General features: G+C 38.1%; 1 protein-coding gene across 11 annotated transcripts in view; it reads right to left on the bottom strand.

The window, feature by feature from the left end:
• Positions 1–15121, bottom strand: part of CEP152 (centrosomal protein 152) — a 92680-nt gene that overhangs the window by 70524 nt on the left and 7035 nt on the right. For 6 of the 11 annotated variants that reach the window (XM_070624457.1, XM_070624497.1, XM_070624480.1 and 3 more), the window contains exons 3-8: positions 8343–8446; positions 8053–8119; positions 7687–7965; positions 5956–6121; positions 2944–3084; positions 1725–1864 (exon numbers count right to left, since the gene is read on the bottom strand). In XM_070624457.1, coding sequence (XP_070480558.1) covers positions 1725–1864; positions 2944–3084; positions 5956–6121; positions 7687–7965; positions 8053–8119; positions 8343–8446 — 897 coding nt within the window. Of the gene's footprint in view, positions 1–1724; positions 1865–2943; positions 3088–5955; positions 6122–7686; positions 7966–8052; positions 8120–8342; positions 8447–15121 lie in introns of all 11 variants that reach the window. The other 5 variants (XM_070624445.1, XM_070624486.1, XM_070624478.1 and 2 more) reach the window with 1 other exon arrangement.

The following is a 15121-nucleotide window of genomic DNA, read 5'->3' as shown; positions in this document are numbered from 1 at the left end:
TTCATTCTATTCCACAGATTGCTTGCTTAAGACACTTAATCATTTGCTCAATAAATAATGTGGCTACTTTGAGCCAGGCAGGGTTCTAAGCACTAAAGACATGATGACAAGACAAGCGAGGACCAGGCTCTCACTACTTTCTGGCGAGAAGAGACAGACAACAACAAGTGAAACAAATGAGATTTCAGATCATTTAAAAATAGAGCAATAGAATATGGCACGATGAAAGAGAGTGGGAGTATGGAGCTATGGCCTATATAAGGTAGATGGGAAGTCCTCTCTGAAAATGTGACTTTTTTCAGCTGAGACCTGAAGGATGAGAAGGAGCCAGACATGAGACACCATTGTTTAAACTCTTTCATTAAACCATCCTCTGAATTAGCCACATATCTCATTTGAAACCCAGCTCACTATTTTATAGTCACTTTCATTTTTAACTACCTCCCCTTCTGCCCCCAAAATGGTATTACTCTCATGAATCGTCCTCCACCAGGCTTGGCTACTAATGACTTGTGACTATTCCCAACAATCAAATGGCTGTCTATCTCATTAATCAAAGAATGTGCCACCACTTTAAAAACAAGTCACTGGGGTCAGGAAATTTGAGTTCTGATATTTTGTCAATAACAGGCTTTGCAACCATGGGAAAGTAATTTGACCTCTGCAAGACTTGGTTAACTCATCTATGAAACAGTAAACATGATGCCTCACTAATCAAAATCCCAACAAGACTTTTTTACAAAATATGAGAAGATGATTCACAAGATCTGGAAGAAAAAATGTGAAAAAGGGTTGCAAAATTTTTGAAGAACATTAAGGGTAGCCCTTGTTCTCCAAATTTCAAAACACACCATAAGGTCATAGTTTTGACATAGTTTTGATATGAGCAGGAATAGAGAAAACTATAAGAAAAAATATATAGGCTAGGTCAATTCTGAATAACAGTGTTCACTCAAGATAAGCTGACCACTAGGCACTAGGCCTGGGGTTTGGGGCCACAAAGAAGAGGGCAGCCCAATCTTACCTTCAAGGCGTTCTCAGTCTGTTATAACAGATGTGATCATCTGGCTTGGGAGGAAAGCAGGAGACACTTAGGGAAAGAAAATCCATGAGCAGGTGCTTGTTAATCGAATAGCAGTGTGCTGTGGAAGGGGCATTCCAGAGAGGAGGCAGCACATACAAGTACATAAAAAACAACAAACTGTTAAGTTTGAGGAGAGTAAGAGAAGACATAGGCAAGGATCAGATGGTCATCTTGACGCCATACTTCATCCCACAGGTCAAGTGGGTTCGCTGAAAGGCTTTAAGCAAGGGAAAGACAACCAGAACTGCACTTCAGAAAGATTACTGAGATGGCCATAAAAGAAAATTAGGGGGTGGGGTAAAAGACTAGAGATTTAGTAAGAGACTTTTGCAATAGATGGTAAAATCCTGAATTAGGGACATGTGGACAGAAATGAGGACACTCAACGGAACTTAGCAGCTTGACAGTGGAAGAGGAACAGAGGGGCTGAGGTCGCCTCCAGATTTCTGGTGGAGATGACTAGGTAGATGGTAGCCCCACTCCTTCAAGGGAAGGGAAGGAAAAGTGGGCTTATGGTAGAAGAAGGGACAGACTTCAAAGTTCTTCTAAGTTTAGTCCTACCCTACCAAAAGTTGTGTTAAGTAACTAAACTTTCACTGTCATAACTTTTTTTCATAAATAAACAAGATAAAATATTTACCTGTTCTTCATTGACTTTTAACGCTTGTATTTGGGTCTCTAAAGCTTTTATTTGTGCTTCAAGCTGTATCTCTCTTTCTTTTGCACTCTGAAAGAGTTTCTGTGATTCTCGAAGGCTAAGGGTCAAACCATCCTTTTCATCTAGGGCATTAAAAATGTTTATATAAATAATATGTTACTGTAGAGGGACCCAAATTGTCACAATCCCTATATATAGATAGCAGATCTACAGCATATATAAATGTTGCTGCATTTAATTCAATTCAGACAATGAACTTTAGTTGATTTAGAGAAAACTATAGAAAAGATCCAAAAAAGAATGCATGACACACAAAAAAATTTAGAGAACCAGAATCACTTCCTTCAAAAATCTTACTGTATCCCTTTTGGGACCAAAAGATTTCCTAACAATGATTTCAGCATTTGTTTACTTGAGAAGCTCCATAGATGTGACAAACTCCTGCTAACTCAAGAAGGAATGTGAGGACTAATTACTTCTTATACATACTTGCAATAAACTCTTAAATTCACCTAATTTTAAAATCTTCCCACATACTTTACCATAACAGCTCACAAGTTCTCGCAAAAGAAATTTTATGAGCATTACAGAAAGAGACCTTTTCACTATCAATTAAGTTTGAAATGAGCTGGAGTTCAGCCACAAAATTATTCTACAAATGAAAGTTCAACGCTGACCAAAACGACAGAAAGCACAAAGAATAAGCAATGATACTTTGAATCTGTATTTACTCTATGTGCTTCTCCCAGATATGGCTCCGTTTTCTCCTTGGCACATCTAAAGGAGTTCGGGATCACTAACTCTCACTTGGATTAAAACGTTATGCTAATTTGTAGGCTCAGAAAATGTCCTGCAAACTAAAGACAAGTCTCTCTGGGAACTGGAATACTTCATCCACGGTCAACTACATAAGGAGTCAACAACTTTTTAGGACAGGATGTTATCAGCATCGTTCAGTAATGGTCATTGATTCTAACAGCCTAATCGAAGAGAAAGAAGAAAAGGGAGAAAATGAGGACCTCAAAATACTATGTTCTGGAGACAAGTAACCCAAGGGAAGGTGTCCAAAGTCCTGGGTCTTGTCTCCCTCTGACTGACTCACTATGAGCCAAGCTTCATACTTAAAAGGAGCTTATTGGAAACAATGCATCTAGCTCTACCACACCTCACAAAGGACGGCACCCAAGGCGTGTTATCTTACCTTTGACCATCAGAAGCTGGTGATTCAGATATCTTATTTGACGTTCACTTTCATTTAACTTTTCAACCAAATTTTCTAGCTGTCTCTCTTTTGCTTTGTTAAGAACCTGGAGTTGAATAATCTGCATATTTTCCGCAGAATCTGCTTTGGAATTAAAGACAATTTATCAGACAAAAGCACATCAAGACATAAATTTGTGGTCATTTAGGGCAGAGCTTTTCAAACTGTGCATATAACTCATTAGAGTAGGATGAAATCAGCTCAGTGGACTGTGACCAGTATTTTTCAAACAAAAAAAAAAAAACAAGATAGAACAGAACATATCACAGTGCATCACGTAGTATGAATAAGTATTATTTTGTGCAACTTCTGTTTCAGTTATATATACTTATTTACATAGGTCAATATTATAAATGACATCACAATGTAAAAACTACTTCTTGCTGTGGTCACTGCCAGCAAAGTTTGAAAAGTCACTGGTTTAGAGTATAACCCTGAATCACTAGCTTTTTGGCTAATTAAAAATAAGTATATACCAATTACAATGGAATAAAGTTCTAGGCTCTCTTAAAATTGAGGAAAAAAGTATATCAGTTTCTATAAAACCTTTTTTTTTCTTTTTCTGCTGAGGAAGATTAGCCCAGAGCTAATATCTGTTGCCAATCTTCCTGGTTTTTTTTGCTTGAGGAAGATTAGCCCTGAGCTAACATCTGTGCCAATCTTCCTCTACTTTATACGTGGGTCACAACCACAGCGTGGCTGACGAGTGCTATACATCCATTCCCAGCATCCAAACCTGCAAACCCAGGCTGCAGAAGCAGAGTGTGCCAAACTTAATCACTACACCACGGCGCCAGTCCCTATAAAACCATTTCTAAAGAAAATTTCTAAACGTCCTTCACAAAATATTTTATTTTAAGCAGGAGTGGGAATTATATTGTATTCATATTTATGCTGGCACATACCTACTGAATTAATAAATTAATGAATAGATTAATAAAGAATTTTGAAGTCTTCTTTCAGAAAGGATTTAAAGTCATTTTAGTGACCACTTAAAAATGACGGGGACTGGGGGGAGGGGCAGACCCAGTGGTGGAGAGGTTATGTTTGTGTACTCTGCTTCAGTGGCCCAGGGTTCACAGGTTTGGATCCCAGGCACAGACCTACACACTACTGGTCAAGCCTTGCTGTAGCAGTGTCCCATATACAAAGTAGAGGAAGACTGGCACAGATGATAGCTCAGGGACCATCTTCCTCAAGCAAAAAGAGGAAGATTGGCAACAGATGTTAGCTCGGGGCCAATCTTCCTCACACACACAAAAAAAAAGACGGGAAAAGAAGGAAAAAAAATGACTCAGAGGAAAAGGATAATGCTTTAACCACACAATGACAAATAATTCTTCATTTTCTACTAGAACAATGCTTCTACTTGCTAACAAATAAAGCAGCCCTCTTTTTAAAAAGAGATATGGTTAAAACCAAAAAATCTGAAGCCTGAAAACTTGGTTACAGGTCAAACTCCTCTCAGGCCATAGAGAAGGGTTAGCCCAGGAATAAACAGTCTACAAGCCCCATCTCTCTTCAAACTCATTTCTTTTAACTACTGTTGCTAAGAAGACGTAATCACTAAATTCGGCACTACCACCAAGTTATTTAATTAACTTCCAAATGTCAAATTTAGCCAAATGCGTAACTGACTTAAAAAATAAATCAACTTAATAAAATGCAGATTGTTAAGAAAGTGATGAGAGGTTAGATATGCAGAAAGACCAGGAGACATAAACGTAACTGAACACAGGGGAACTCAGAGAGTAAACACCAAAATGTCAGGCCACTATCGTGCTGTTTACTTACTCAACCTAAAACCAGTTATGCCACACGCACTGTCCACGGCCTCATCTCTTCAGTCCACGGAAACTGATAAACAAAGAGAGGCCAACCCCACATTTGCTGTCGACTCCTTCGGGGCAAAGTGAGCTCTGGCCTGCCCCTACAACCATCCCATAACCAGAGCATCCGATGGAAGCAGCGCTAAGAAGTCAGAGCATGAAGTCCAGTTTCCTTTTCGGCGCAGCCCAGGAAACCCAGAACATCCAATATGACTTTTCTGCCACTTCGTAAACATAAAACAAACAAAAACCTTGCCCTCACACCCCAGAATCACACTGGCTCTTCAAACGCACAATACTTGAAGTTATATCACATGCCAGAGACTACGACAATAAAAGTTGGATGTATGAAAACACTAGTTCAGGTTAGTCACAGGAGTGTTTTGGGTTTTGGTTTTGGATGTTTCATGGCATCAAAATTCTCTAGTAGCACTTTTCTTATTCTCATATTTATACATATACTACACAAAAGAAATTTTTTTGGCAAGTGCCACATGACTGAACCTGAGATATAAGTCTAGTTTAAACTCTGAATGTAAAGTAATTTATATCAGAGTTGCCTAGTCAATGCTAAGACTCTAAAATGAAAAAGAAAAAATTAAGATGATAATGGCTGATTTACTAAATTAAATTTTTATAATGAAATATCTAGATTGAAGAGAAAACTATGATTTCAGTTTCCAAATTAGCCTTCAGAAGAAAATATAAAGCTAATGAAAAGTCTCAACCAACTAGAAAGACTGAAATATACAGTTGAGAAAAGTTTCTTTTAATTTTTATTATGGAAAATTTCAAATATAGAAGAAGGTAGAGAGTAGAATAGAATGAATCGCCTGAACTCATCACCCAGACATAACAATTATGAACTCATGGCCAATCTTGCTCTATCTATATTCCCACCCAACACTACCCCCAACAACATATTATTTGAAATAAAACCTAGACTTCATATCAATTTATTCTTAAATATTTCAGGATATATCTTTAAAAATAAGAGCTCTTTAAAAAGAAACAACCACAATTCCATATAATACATAAAAATAATAATAATTCTTGAACATGCTCAAAGTGTTTAAAATTTTCCAATTATGAATTAAGAAATAAATATAAGCTTGATACATACTTTCATTAGCTCCTAAAAATTGTTGTTGTAGGCTTTCAAATGTGTCACTTCCTGCTATCTCCTGGGCTGGTGAGCCATTATTCTGGGCAGAAGACTGATAAGGTTTATATGTCACTTTATATGATTCCAAAGGTTGACAACTGGGACCTTGTGATGTACCAAATTGCTATTATAAGAGGATAAATGAAATTGACAATTAGGATTTGGCCTTTTCTTCAAAAATTACATAAATTAGGGGCCAGCCTGGTGGCACGGCGGTTAAGTGTGCATGGTCTGCTTTGGCAGCCTGGGGTTCACTGGTTAGGATCCTGGGTGTGGACATGGCACTGCTTGGCAGGCCATGCTGCAGTAAGCATCCCACATATAAAGTAGAGGAAGTTGGGCATGGATGTTAGCTCAGGGCCAGTCTTCCTCAGCAAAAAGAGGATTGGCAGCAGATGTTAGGTCAGGGCTGATCTTCCTCAAAAGAAAAAAAAGAAAATTACATAAATTATATACAGAACTTAATTGTGGCACAACTACAAATTTTATACATACATCTTTGCTAAAAATAGCACTTGGTATTTAACACTGTTTATTGAAAGTCTGCAATTTATCACACATCTTTTTTTTTGCTGAGGAAGATTAGCCCTGAGCTAACATCTGTGCCAGTCTTCCTCTATTTTATATGTGGGTCACTGCCATAGCATGGCTGACGAGTGGTGTAGGTCCGCAGCTGGGATCTGAATCCACAAACCCAGGCCACTGAAGTGGAAGGCACTGAACTTAACCACCAGGCCATCGGGCCAGCCCCAGCAATGTATCACACATCTTAATTGTACTTTTGAGCATTATGGGCCCAATTCCATAAATAACACTTAAGAATTCCAATAAGATTGTATACAAATATTTAAAAATGATTTAGATGATGCCAACATCTTGGGAACATAAAAATGCGCATATTCAATAACAAGAACATGTGACACAATGTCTCATATGCAATAAATATTCAATAACTTTTGTTCATAACATATTCAATAAATATTCAATAACATTCTATAGAGATAGAAGTAAGAGAATTGACCCCCTTAAAAGGACCAAAAAATCACCCTGTCATTGAGTGACACAGAATAGCTATTCGCAAAATGCGGCATTCACTGTTAAGAAGAAAGTCTAAACAACAGTGAACTGTATCCTAAGGTCTTACTTCATTAAACTCTCCTAGGGTAAAACAGCAACAAAAAAGTGCTTCTTTCCTTAACATTCATCCTTTCTACTGCTATATCATCACAAAAGAGATATCAGCTTTGAAGTGTTTGACCTAAAATTTGTTATAAGGGTGGTGAGCAAGAAAAATCAAGCAATTAAATGGTGACATCTATATAGAGTTACTGCTTTAAAACTCCATCAAGATCCCCTGATGGTAGCTTCTCCCCAAAGCATAGTGAAACGGTAAAAGCCAGAAGCAGCAGTAAACGAGGATAGTTATTCTTGAACAGACTTAACTTTGAATGTTTAACTATTTCCATAAAGCCTCTATTTTAAAATTCTGACTTCAGATCACGATTTCACTAGACTATAAAGAGAAAACAGCATGAGTAATTCAGCTAAGCATGAATAAATGCACTCTCAGAAATTTTTGTACTTAAAATAAATCTTACCATGCCACTTAAATACGTTTCTTAAAAACACACATACAAGCAAAGGCATGCGTACACACACAAATCCTTGAAAGTCAAGTTCTTACAGTACCTGAAAATGATTCCTTTGAGGATCTGAAAATTTAATTACATTGGTTGGTTGGCTATTAAATTCCTGCTTCTGACCATTGGTATACGGCCTAAAGTTTTCAGGAAGGTGATATAAATCAGTCTGCTCATATTTACTCAGAGGACTATAACCACTTCCACCTTCATCTCCACCTTCTTCAGGATGGTACCCAGGATGCTGGCCTTCAGTTTCAATCTGATTCTCCTCCCAGCCATTGCCGCTTTTCTCTCCAATATATAAATCCTGAATCTCATTATAGTCCTATCAGACAACAAGAGCAAAACAAAAGCTCTAAGATCTATTCCCACCCTCATCAAAGTCATTATCACATTAGATATTTACACTTACACTTTGAGATTTAGGCAGCACTCGATGCACATTCCAGTTCATCTCCGATTGCTCAGAACGATGTGGTCTTGAGAAAAATCAATACTTTCGATTTAGAGCTGATCATTTATTTGGACATAGATACCACAAAGAACCCCAAGATTTTAACATGTTTTCCCTCCAGCCTTCATCTAAAAGTTTGAGAATTAGTCTACAATTTTATAATCATACACATTATTACGTGCAGAGAATCAAAAGAAAGAGATTTATAGAACTGTAAACTACAAGTGAAGGTGACTTCAGGTCCTTACTCTCCCTCTACGCCATCCTCACTGCAGTCCAAGGAGTGGAGCTCGGGGGAAGACAGGTCGTCATCCAGCATATCATGAGGAAGGTCAGTGAGTAACTGCTGCAACTGAGACAGGAAAGTCAGCATCAGTATCACATTGCCTTAAACACAAGGTGACAAACCAAGGCTGCCTTGGAAGGGTGATTTTGACCGCAGAAGTCAAAGAAGTTCCTAATTCCTCCATTTAATAAATGTCTTAAATTCCACACGAATTATGTTCATCATTTCACTTGGGGAAGGGGGAATACATAATACCAGGACTTATATTAGAAGGCTTTGCTTTTTTCTACAAAAGGTCTTAGATTTAAATCCACATACACAACAGAATTTAAAAACTTCTTGACGGGAACACAGCAGGTCATAATAATGGTACCATCACTGTAAGTATTACATTATTACAGGGCGGACCTGACTCTCAGAATCCTCTTGTACCAGTAATCAGACCTTGGGGACTTGACAATCAGATATCCCCCAGGGAATCTGAGTAGGCAGCTGCACTTTGCCCAGGTGGTAACAGCAGCAGCAGCAGCAGGTGGCCTAGAGGCCCTTAAAAGCTCTAACAATGTGATGGAAACCTCTTGGGGAGTGACTAATTAGTAGACAGCCAACTAATTTCATTGATGAAAAGATACACAATACTCCGCCCTTGGGTAAAAGGAGAGCTGTAAGATTCAGCTTTCTACAGAGAGCACTCTCAAAAGCATAACTCTAAAACTGACATAAAAGGATTTGACTTCGCTCTCCAATTTTTTCCTAGAAAAATCACATCTCTAGCATTCTGCCTATAAAAACTATTCAGACAGAATAAATTCATTCAAGTTTCAAGATAAACTGTGGTAAAGAGATGAACGAATTGCCTAATTTGTTAAATTTCAATATCTATCTGTAAATGTCTTTCTTTAAATCTCAATATAATGTCTTAAAATGTGAACAATCAGAAGATTCAATATAATGTTACTAAATTGTAGGGGGACTGCTTATAATGATTTCTCTTTAAAATTAAGCACCAGTTAAATTAACAAGTTGACTGAGTCCTCCCACAGTACAAAAATCAATCCCATAAAATTACGCAATGAGTAAATTTTCAAAATATTAAATACTCTGGAAAACCTTGGAGGAAAAAAATGAGATGCTCCTTAGTCTATGGCAGGTTTTTCCCCCCACTTTCTCTGTCATTAGAATAAAAGAAATGAAATGCAGCTATAAAATATATCTGAGTATTACATTAAAAGTCAAAAAACTTTCTTAAACAAAATACATATGATAAAAGTTAAATTAAAACATTCTAAGAAAGGTCTGAAAGGAAGGCCCCAATTGTTTACCGAGCTTTCGTGAAGTCAAATTTGGGAACTTCCTCACTCCCAGATATATTTCTAATATTCACTGGATTATTAAAAAAAAAAGTTTTCTCAATCCATTTGGTTCCTTAAAAATGAAACGAGAGAAAAATATTCTATTCCAATGAAAAGTTATCTTCATCTCACAATTTATTTGATACTAATATGAACAACCAGGAGCCTGATTTATTAGCCACCTGCTCATGCAAGGTAATTGAAAAATCATTTTGAGAATCAGCAATATCAGAGTTAATGCAAAGATATAAAAAACAAGAAACACAAAAGAAACAACACTGAAAACCAAACAGAACAACATATTCGTAAACGTATACATGCACGCATGCCTCAACTGACAGGTAGAAAAGTGACTTCACAAACACAAAATTCACTAAGAAAAAACGTCTATGAGGTCTTTTAAAAGTAGTCCAACCTGTTTTGTCTATAATTATTGCTTTAAGGAAAAAGACTATCCCCACATGCTATACAGAAAAAAATAACAAAGTAAATCTTTTATACTTACATCAAGTAAGGACTCCCGTACAGAAAGAATATTTTCTTCTAAACCTTCAGTGAGGTTCAAGTACACGCCTTATAATTCGGGGGAACCTTGACAAGGACATGTGAACAGTACATTTTCCCCCTCACAAAGACAGAAAAAGCTACACAGTAATTAAGCAGTTCTTGTAGCTTTCTTTGCGACACCACAACCTTAACAAAATTGGCAACTACAGAGGAAAATTAATTTGAGCATAAACAATAAGTTCATCAAAACGCTTCTGGGTCCATAGGTAAACTTATCAACTAGCAAAATCAACCCTAGAGTATTTAGTGTCTTACAAAATATTTTACACATATGCTGACATTTTAGAATCCTTTCATTCACCTTCAAAAAATTTCTCCATCAAGTTCTTTGGCATAGCTGGACCATATTCCTTGACTTCCATAACTTCCAGGGCAGAGAGAAGCTAAATGAGGTGAGTTCTCCCAATAAGGCCATTCAGGAACAAAATCCCACCCCCAAGGCTTCCTTTTCCCAGCATCAAAGTGTGCCCTCCTCATATACACTGTCAAATAGATTTTGCTTTTGGTCATTGGACCTTATGCCATAAAACACTGAATTACTGTATCAACTTACGCATGTCACCAAGTAGAGAATTTTAGAAACTATAAACTTTCCTTGCTAAAGATGGACCCAACTACCAAATACAGACTCAAAGGCAAAGATAACAATCCTCAGAAATGACAAGATTTAATTGTACTCCTTACTTTCAGATTCATCAGACTGCTTTTTGGTTGCAAATGCAATCTTCTCAGTAGGATATTATTGTGTATCAACTGATTTAACGATTAAAGCGAGAACTTCCCTAGAAAAAAGATAATTTGCCATTGCTAAGGCTTCTACTGAAATGTACTCTAAACTGCTCTTTAAACTCCTCTCCTTTTACTACTTCACACGTTTCTTCTGTAAAAAGAGAGAAAAAAATGAAGGCATTTTACTCAAAGAACCTCAGCAACAAAACACTTTATTATAACCCGTGAAGAACATCCAAAAAGCCTATGTTTAGAGGGAATACAAAACAGAGAACACGTAAGGCTTTTGTCAGGATTTTCAACTTAAATTAACTAAACAGACTGTCTTCAGAAACTATAATCCTCGATATTCATGAAAGCAAGAGTTCTCAGATTACAAACCGTACAATACATCTTCTCCCCAGGGAAAAGCAGCAGATGATTAGCCAACATTCACACGCCTTTTGAGCAGCTTACCTCATAAGTACGCTCAAAAGATTCTGATATTTTAAAATATGAATTATTAAATAATGCTTTCATGATTACACACTAAGCAGACTCTTCATTTTAATCTAAGAGCCAAGTTAAAAACATCCTCGAAAAGGCCAAATATGGAATTGATAAAGGGTCAAATAACTAGGGCTTTAGTTTATGAATTACGCTATGTGCAGAATTAAAACACAAAAATTCATTCCATCAGCTAAACTAAATTTTATAATGTTAGTGGGGAAGACCTTGTCTGGGTTGCCACATATCTGAAAATGAAATTCAGCAGCATTTATTGGACAAATATTGGCTGCACTAGAGATGACACATAATAGAACTTTAGGCCTGGAAGGAACACTGGAGCTCCTCCAAGTCAAACCTATCCTTCTAAAGGTGAGCAAACCAGGGCCAGGGAAGGAAAGGAGCACACCCATGAAAACTAAGAGTTACAGTCGCAGAGCCGGCGCCAGAACCTGAATCTCTCATTCCCTCTCCTGCTTTCTTCTGACACTTAGTCAGTCACTAGAAGACATTTATTTCTACCTGTTTGTATACAGTCAAGCTTCAGTCTGCCAGAGTTCAATGCTTTTGTTCCCATTGTGACAGTCCCTGAAAAATACATGTATAAAAATACTGTGTACATTCAAAGGCACAATCTAGATAAAGTATAAGAAGTTGCTAAAGAAAAATATCAGAAAAAATGTAATATGAATACTCAGCCATTTGTTTCTTTGATTTTCTTGGGTGGTGACAGGAAAATTCCACTAAATAACTCAAATAATATAAAATGTAAACAAATACTAGCTTTACAACTCCCTCTAGTGGGGGACAAAATACCAAAATGTTTCCATAATGACATCAAACAAGGCAGTTAAAAAGTGGAAGAAAGGCTATGCAATGGAAGCATTAGCTCTAAAATACATGATTCCGAGCTCAGTTGGGCTTTATTATTCTATTAGAGAAGTACCAACATTAAAACCAACAGGGACTCAAATCAGTATCGCCAGGTGCAAGTTTCTGTTCGGCCATCTGCTACTTCAATCACCTACCTTTCCACTCAAGATCATTTTCCAGGTTTCAAAGACAGCATCATTAAACGAACCACCATTAGCAAGTATTACCTTGACAGCACAGATTACTAAGTACTTCTGCCCACAAACCACCAGCTCGAAAATACATACATACAAAATTTTACTATCTAGAACCAAGCAATAATCACAGAGCTACTTCTGATGACATTGCAGAAAGTACATGTATACTCCAGCAAACTGTGAGATCCCAAATGACAATCTACCTTATGCTGTGGCTTTACCAATAACCTTGAAGTTTATAACAACCATTCCTACCACAATAATAACAACTGTATCTCTGTAATATCTGATGAGGAAATCGCAAAGTATAGCGACTTTAGGTGAAAAATATTTGGCAAAACCTGATTCTTACGTTACGAATGAATTCATAAAAGAACTTGTGAATTCCTCTTCTCTGGGCCAGCTTTACGAGTAAAAGTTTGCCCAGAATACCTTGGATGAGGTCTACTTAGTGGCAAGAAGAACAACTACATCAGTGTTTTCAGGCGGTACAGCAAGAGAGTAATGTGCTCTAATAAGTTGTGAGGAACATGAATGATATGAAGACTAATTGACAAAATACTATATCTCCATGATATCATCACCCTCACTCGCCTGCACCCTTATCTGAACTGTGTAGGAGATGGAGTTTCAAGCGACACACTGGGTGAGGCTGTGAGGTATGCAATTCTCTGCTATGCCTTGGTCCACAGTGGCCAAACTTTTACCAAAATACCACTTAGAATTGTAGCAATTTAGAAATTATTATAGTGCCTTACTTTTCTGCAAAATTCTTGGAGGTTTTTTCAAAATATGAGTCTCTTCATGATGGTCTGTGGCTTGAGATTCCACTGGTCTAGAAGTTCTCTGAATATTGAATCACTTTGCTAAATCATTTCCTTTTCTGAAGATTAAATGCACTTTCTCCATTTGCCCTTCAGTGGAAAGAATGGATTGAATAGAAGTGGAAAAGGCAAGATCATAACTGTAGAGCTGCTATTAGGATGGCGTGGAGGCTGGCTTATTCACTGACTTATGGGCAAGTGTGGACAAAATCCCAAGTGACCCCAAAGCACCAAAATTAAACTTAGTTTGGGAAAGCATGCTGTGTTAGGGACTGGCCGTTCAGACTAGAAGGTCCAAATTAGGATTATTCTGCCATTTACAGAGAGAGGATCTCATAAATGTGTAGCATGGTAGACCATGAGTCAGATACGGCCTGCTTGGCCAGCCCTACAGGACATCCTTGGGGATACAGGCATTCCTCCTACATAAGAGAACTGAATACAAAGTGATTCACTATGTAGAGAAAGCACTATACATAAACCCACCGCTAACGCTTAGAACCCAGCCAGCAATCCCAAAGCTACCAACCAGGCGGCCAGGAGAAGCCCGCTCTTTTCTTCAACCTGTCAAGGTTGTGAACTCTTCGGCTAACCTTGTGTCAGGAAGACAGAGGAGGCTGAAAAGGCTTCTGGATACGCAAACAAGCTTCGGATTGATCAGCCAATTTATTATTTTAACTTGCTGTGACAAAATAGACATGCAGCTGAATTTTTATGAACAATTCTGACTTTTGTTGCTGAAAAATCTGAAACTCTCTAGACTCTGATTCCATTTCTTCCTCTGCAGCAATTAAAAAAAAAAAAAAGTATGGGGCCGGCCCGGCGGCACAGTGGTTAAGTTCGCATGTTCCGCTTCTCGGCGGCCTGGGGTCCACCGGTTCGGATCGCAGGTGCGGACATGGCACTGCTTGACAAAAGCCATGCTGTGGCAGGCCTCCCACATATAAAGTAGAGGAAGATGGGTACGGATGTTAGCTCAAGGCCAGTCTTCCTCAGCCAAAAGAGGAGGACTGGCAGTAGTTAGCTCTGTGCTAATCTTCCTCAAAAAAAAAAAAAGGTACAAATACCTTTTATTAACATGAACCACAACCATGTTAGAATCAAGTTAGCTGTATATTCTTTTCCTCCACTCTGCTAGAAACACTCTTAGTTACTTCAATTCTTCAGAGCTCCTTTTCCTCTGTAAATTCCCTACGCCAGCACATAATCCCCCTGGCTATTTTCTATATTATCTAGAATTAACTGCCTCCTTAACTAACACCCCATTTAAAACTTTCACCACATAACACCCCTGGCAGTAAGCTCACTCTAACAACCTACCCATCTCTCTAACATCTTTTCCAATGAAAAATCACCTGTCAGATGATTTTTTTCTTCTTCTGAAAAGTCTACTATAGTAATTACTTCAACTGATCCTCTCAAGAATCCCAGTAGCTAAATTCCAGCGACCTCTCCAAAGCCATCAGGGTCAGGAAAACCTCATGCTGTGAGTTCACAAAGTAACCGAAAATCCTCCTCCCCATCCTTGCCATAACAATTGTTGTGAAGGACCCTGTCAAAGTCCAGAAACCCTGCTCAGGGTCACAAACTCCAATGCCCTCAACGACCCGGCAGAGAGTTTACAAGAGCAAGGAAGCCAGCGGGTCCAAGTGCAGAAGCCCCTGTCTGTGAGAGGTGGGGACTGTGGCCTGCTGGGAAGGGAGAGCCACTGCT

The sequence above is a fragment of the Equus przewalskii genome, chromosome 1 (assembly GCF_037783145.1).
Source record: "Equus przewalskii isolate Varuska chromosome 1, EquPr2, whole genome shotgun sequence".
NCBI lineage: Eukaryota > Metazoa > Chordata > Mammalia > Perissodactyla > Equidae > Equus > Equus przewalskii.
The sequence above is the reverse complement of the archived record's forward strand: the minus strand, read 5'-3'. Positions and strand labels throughout refer to the sequence as shown.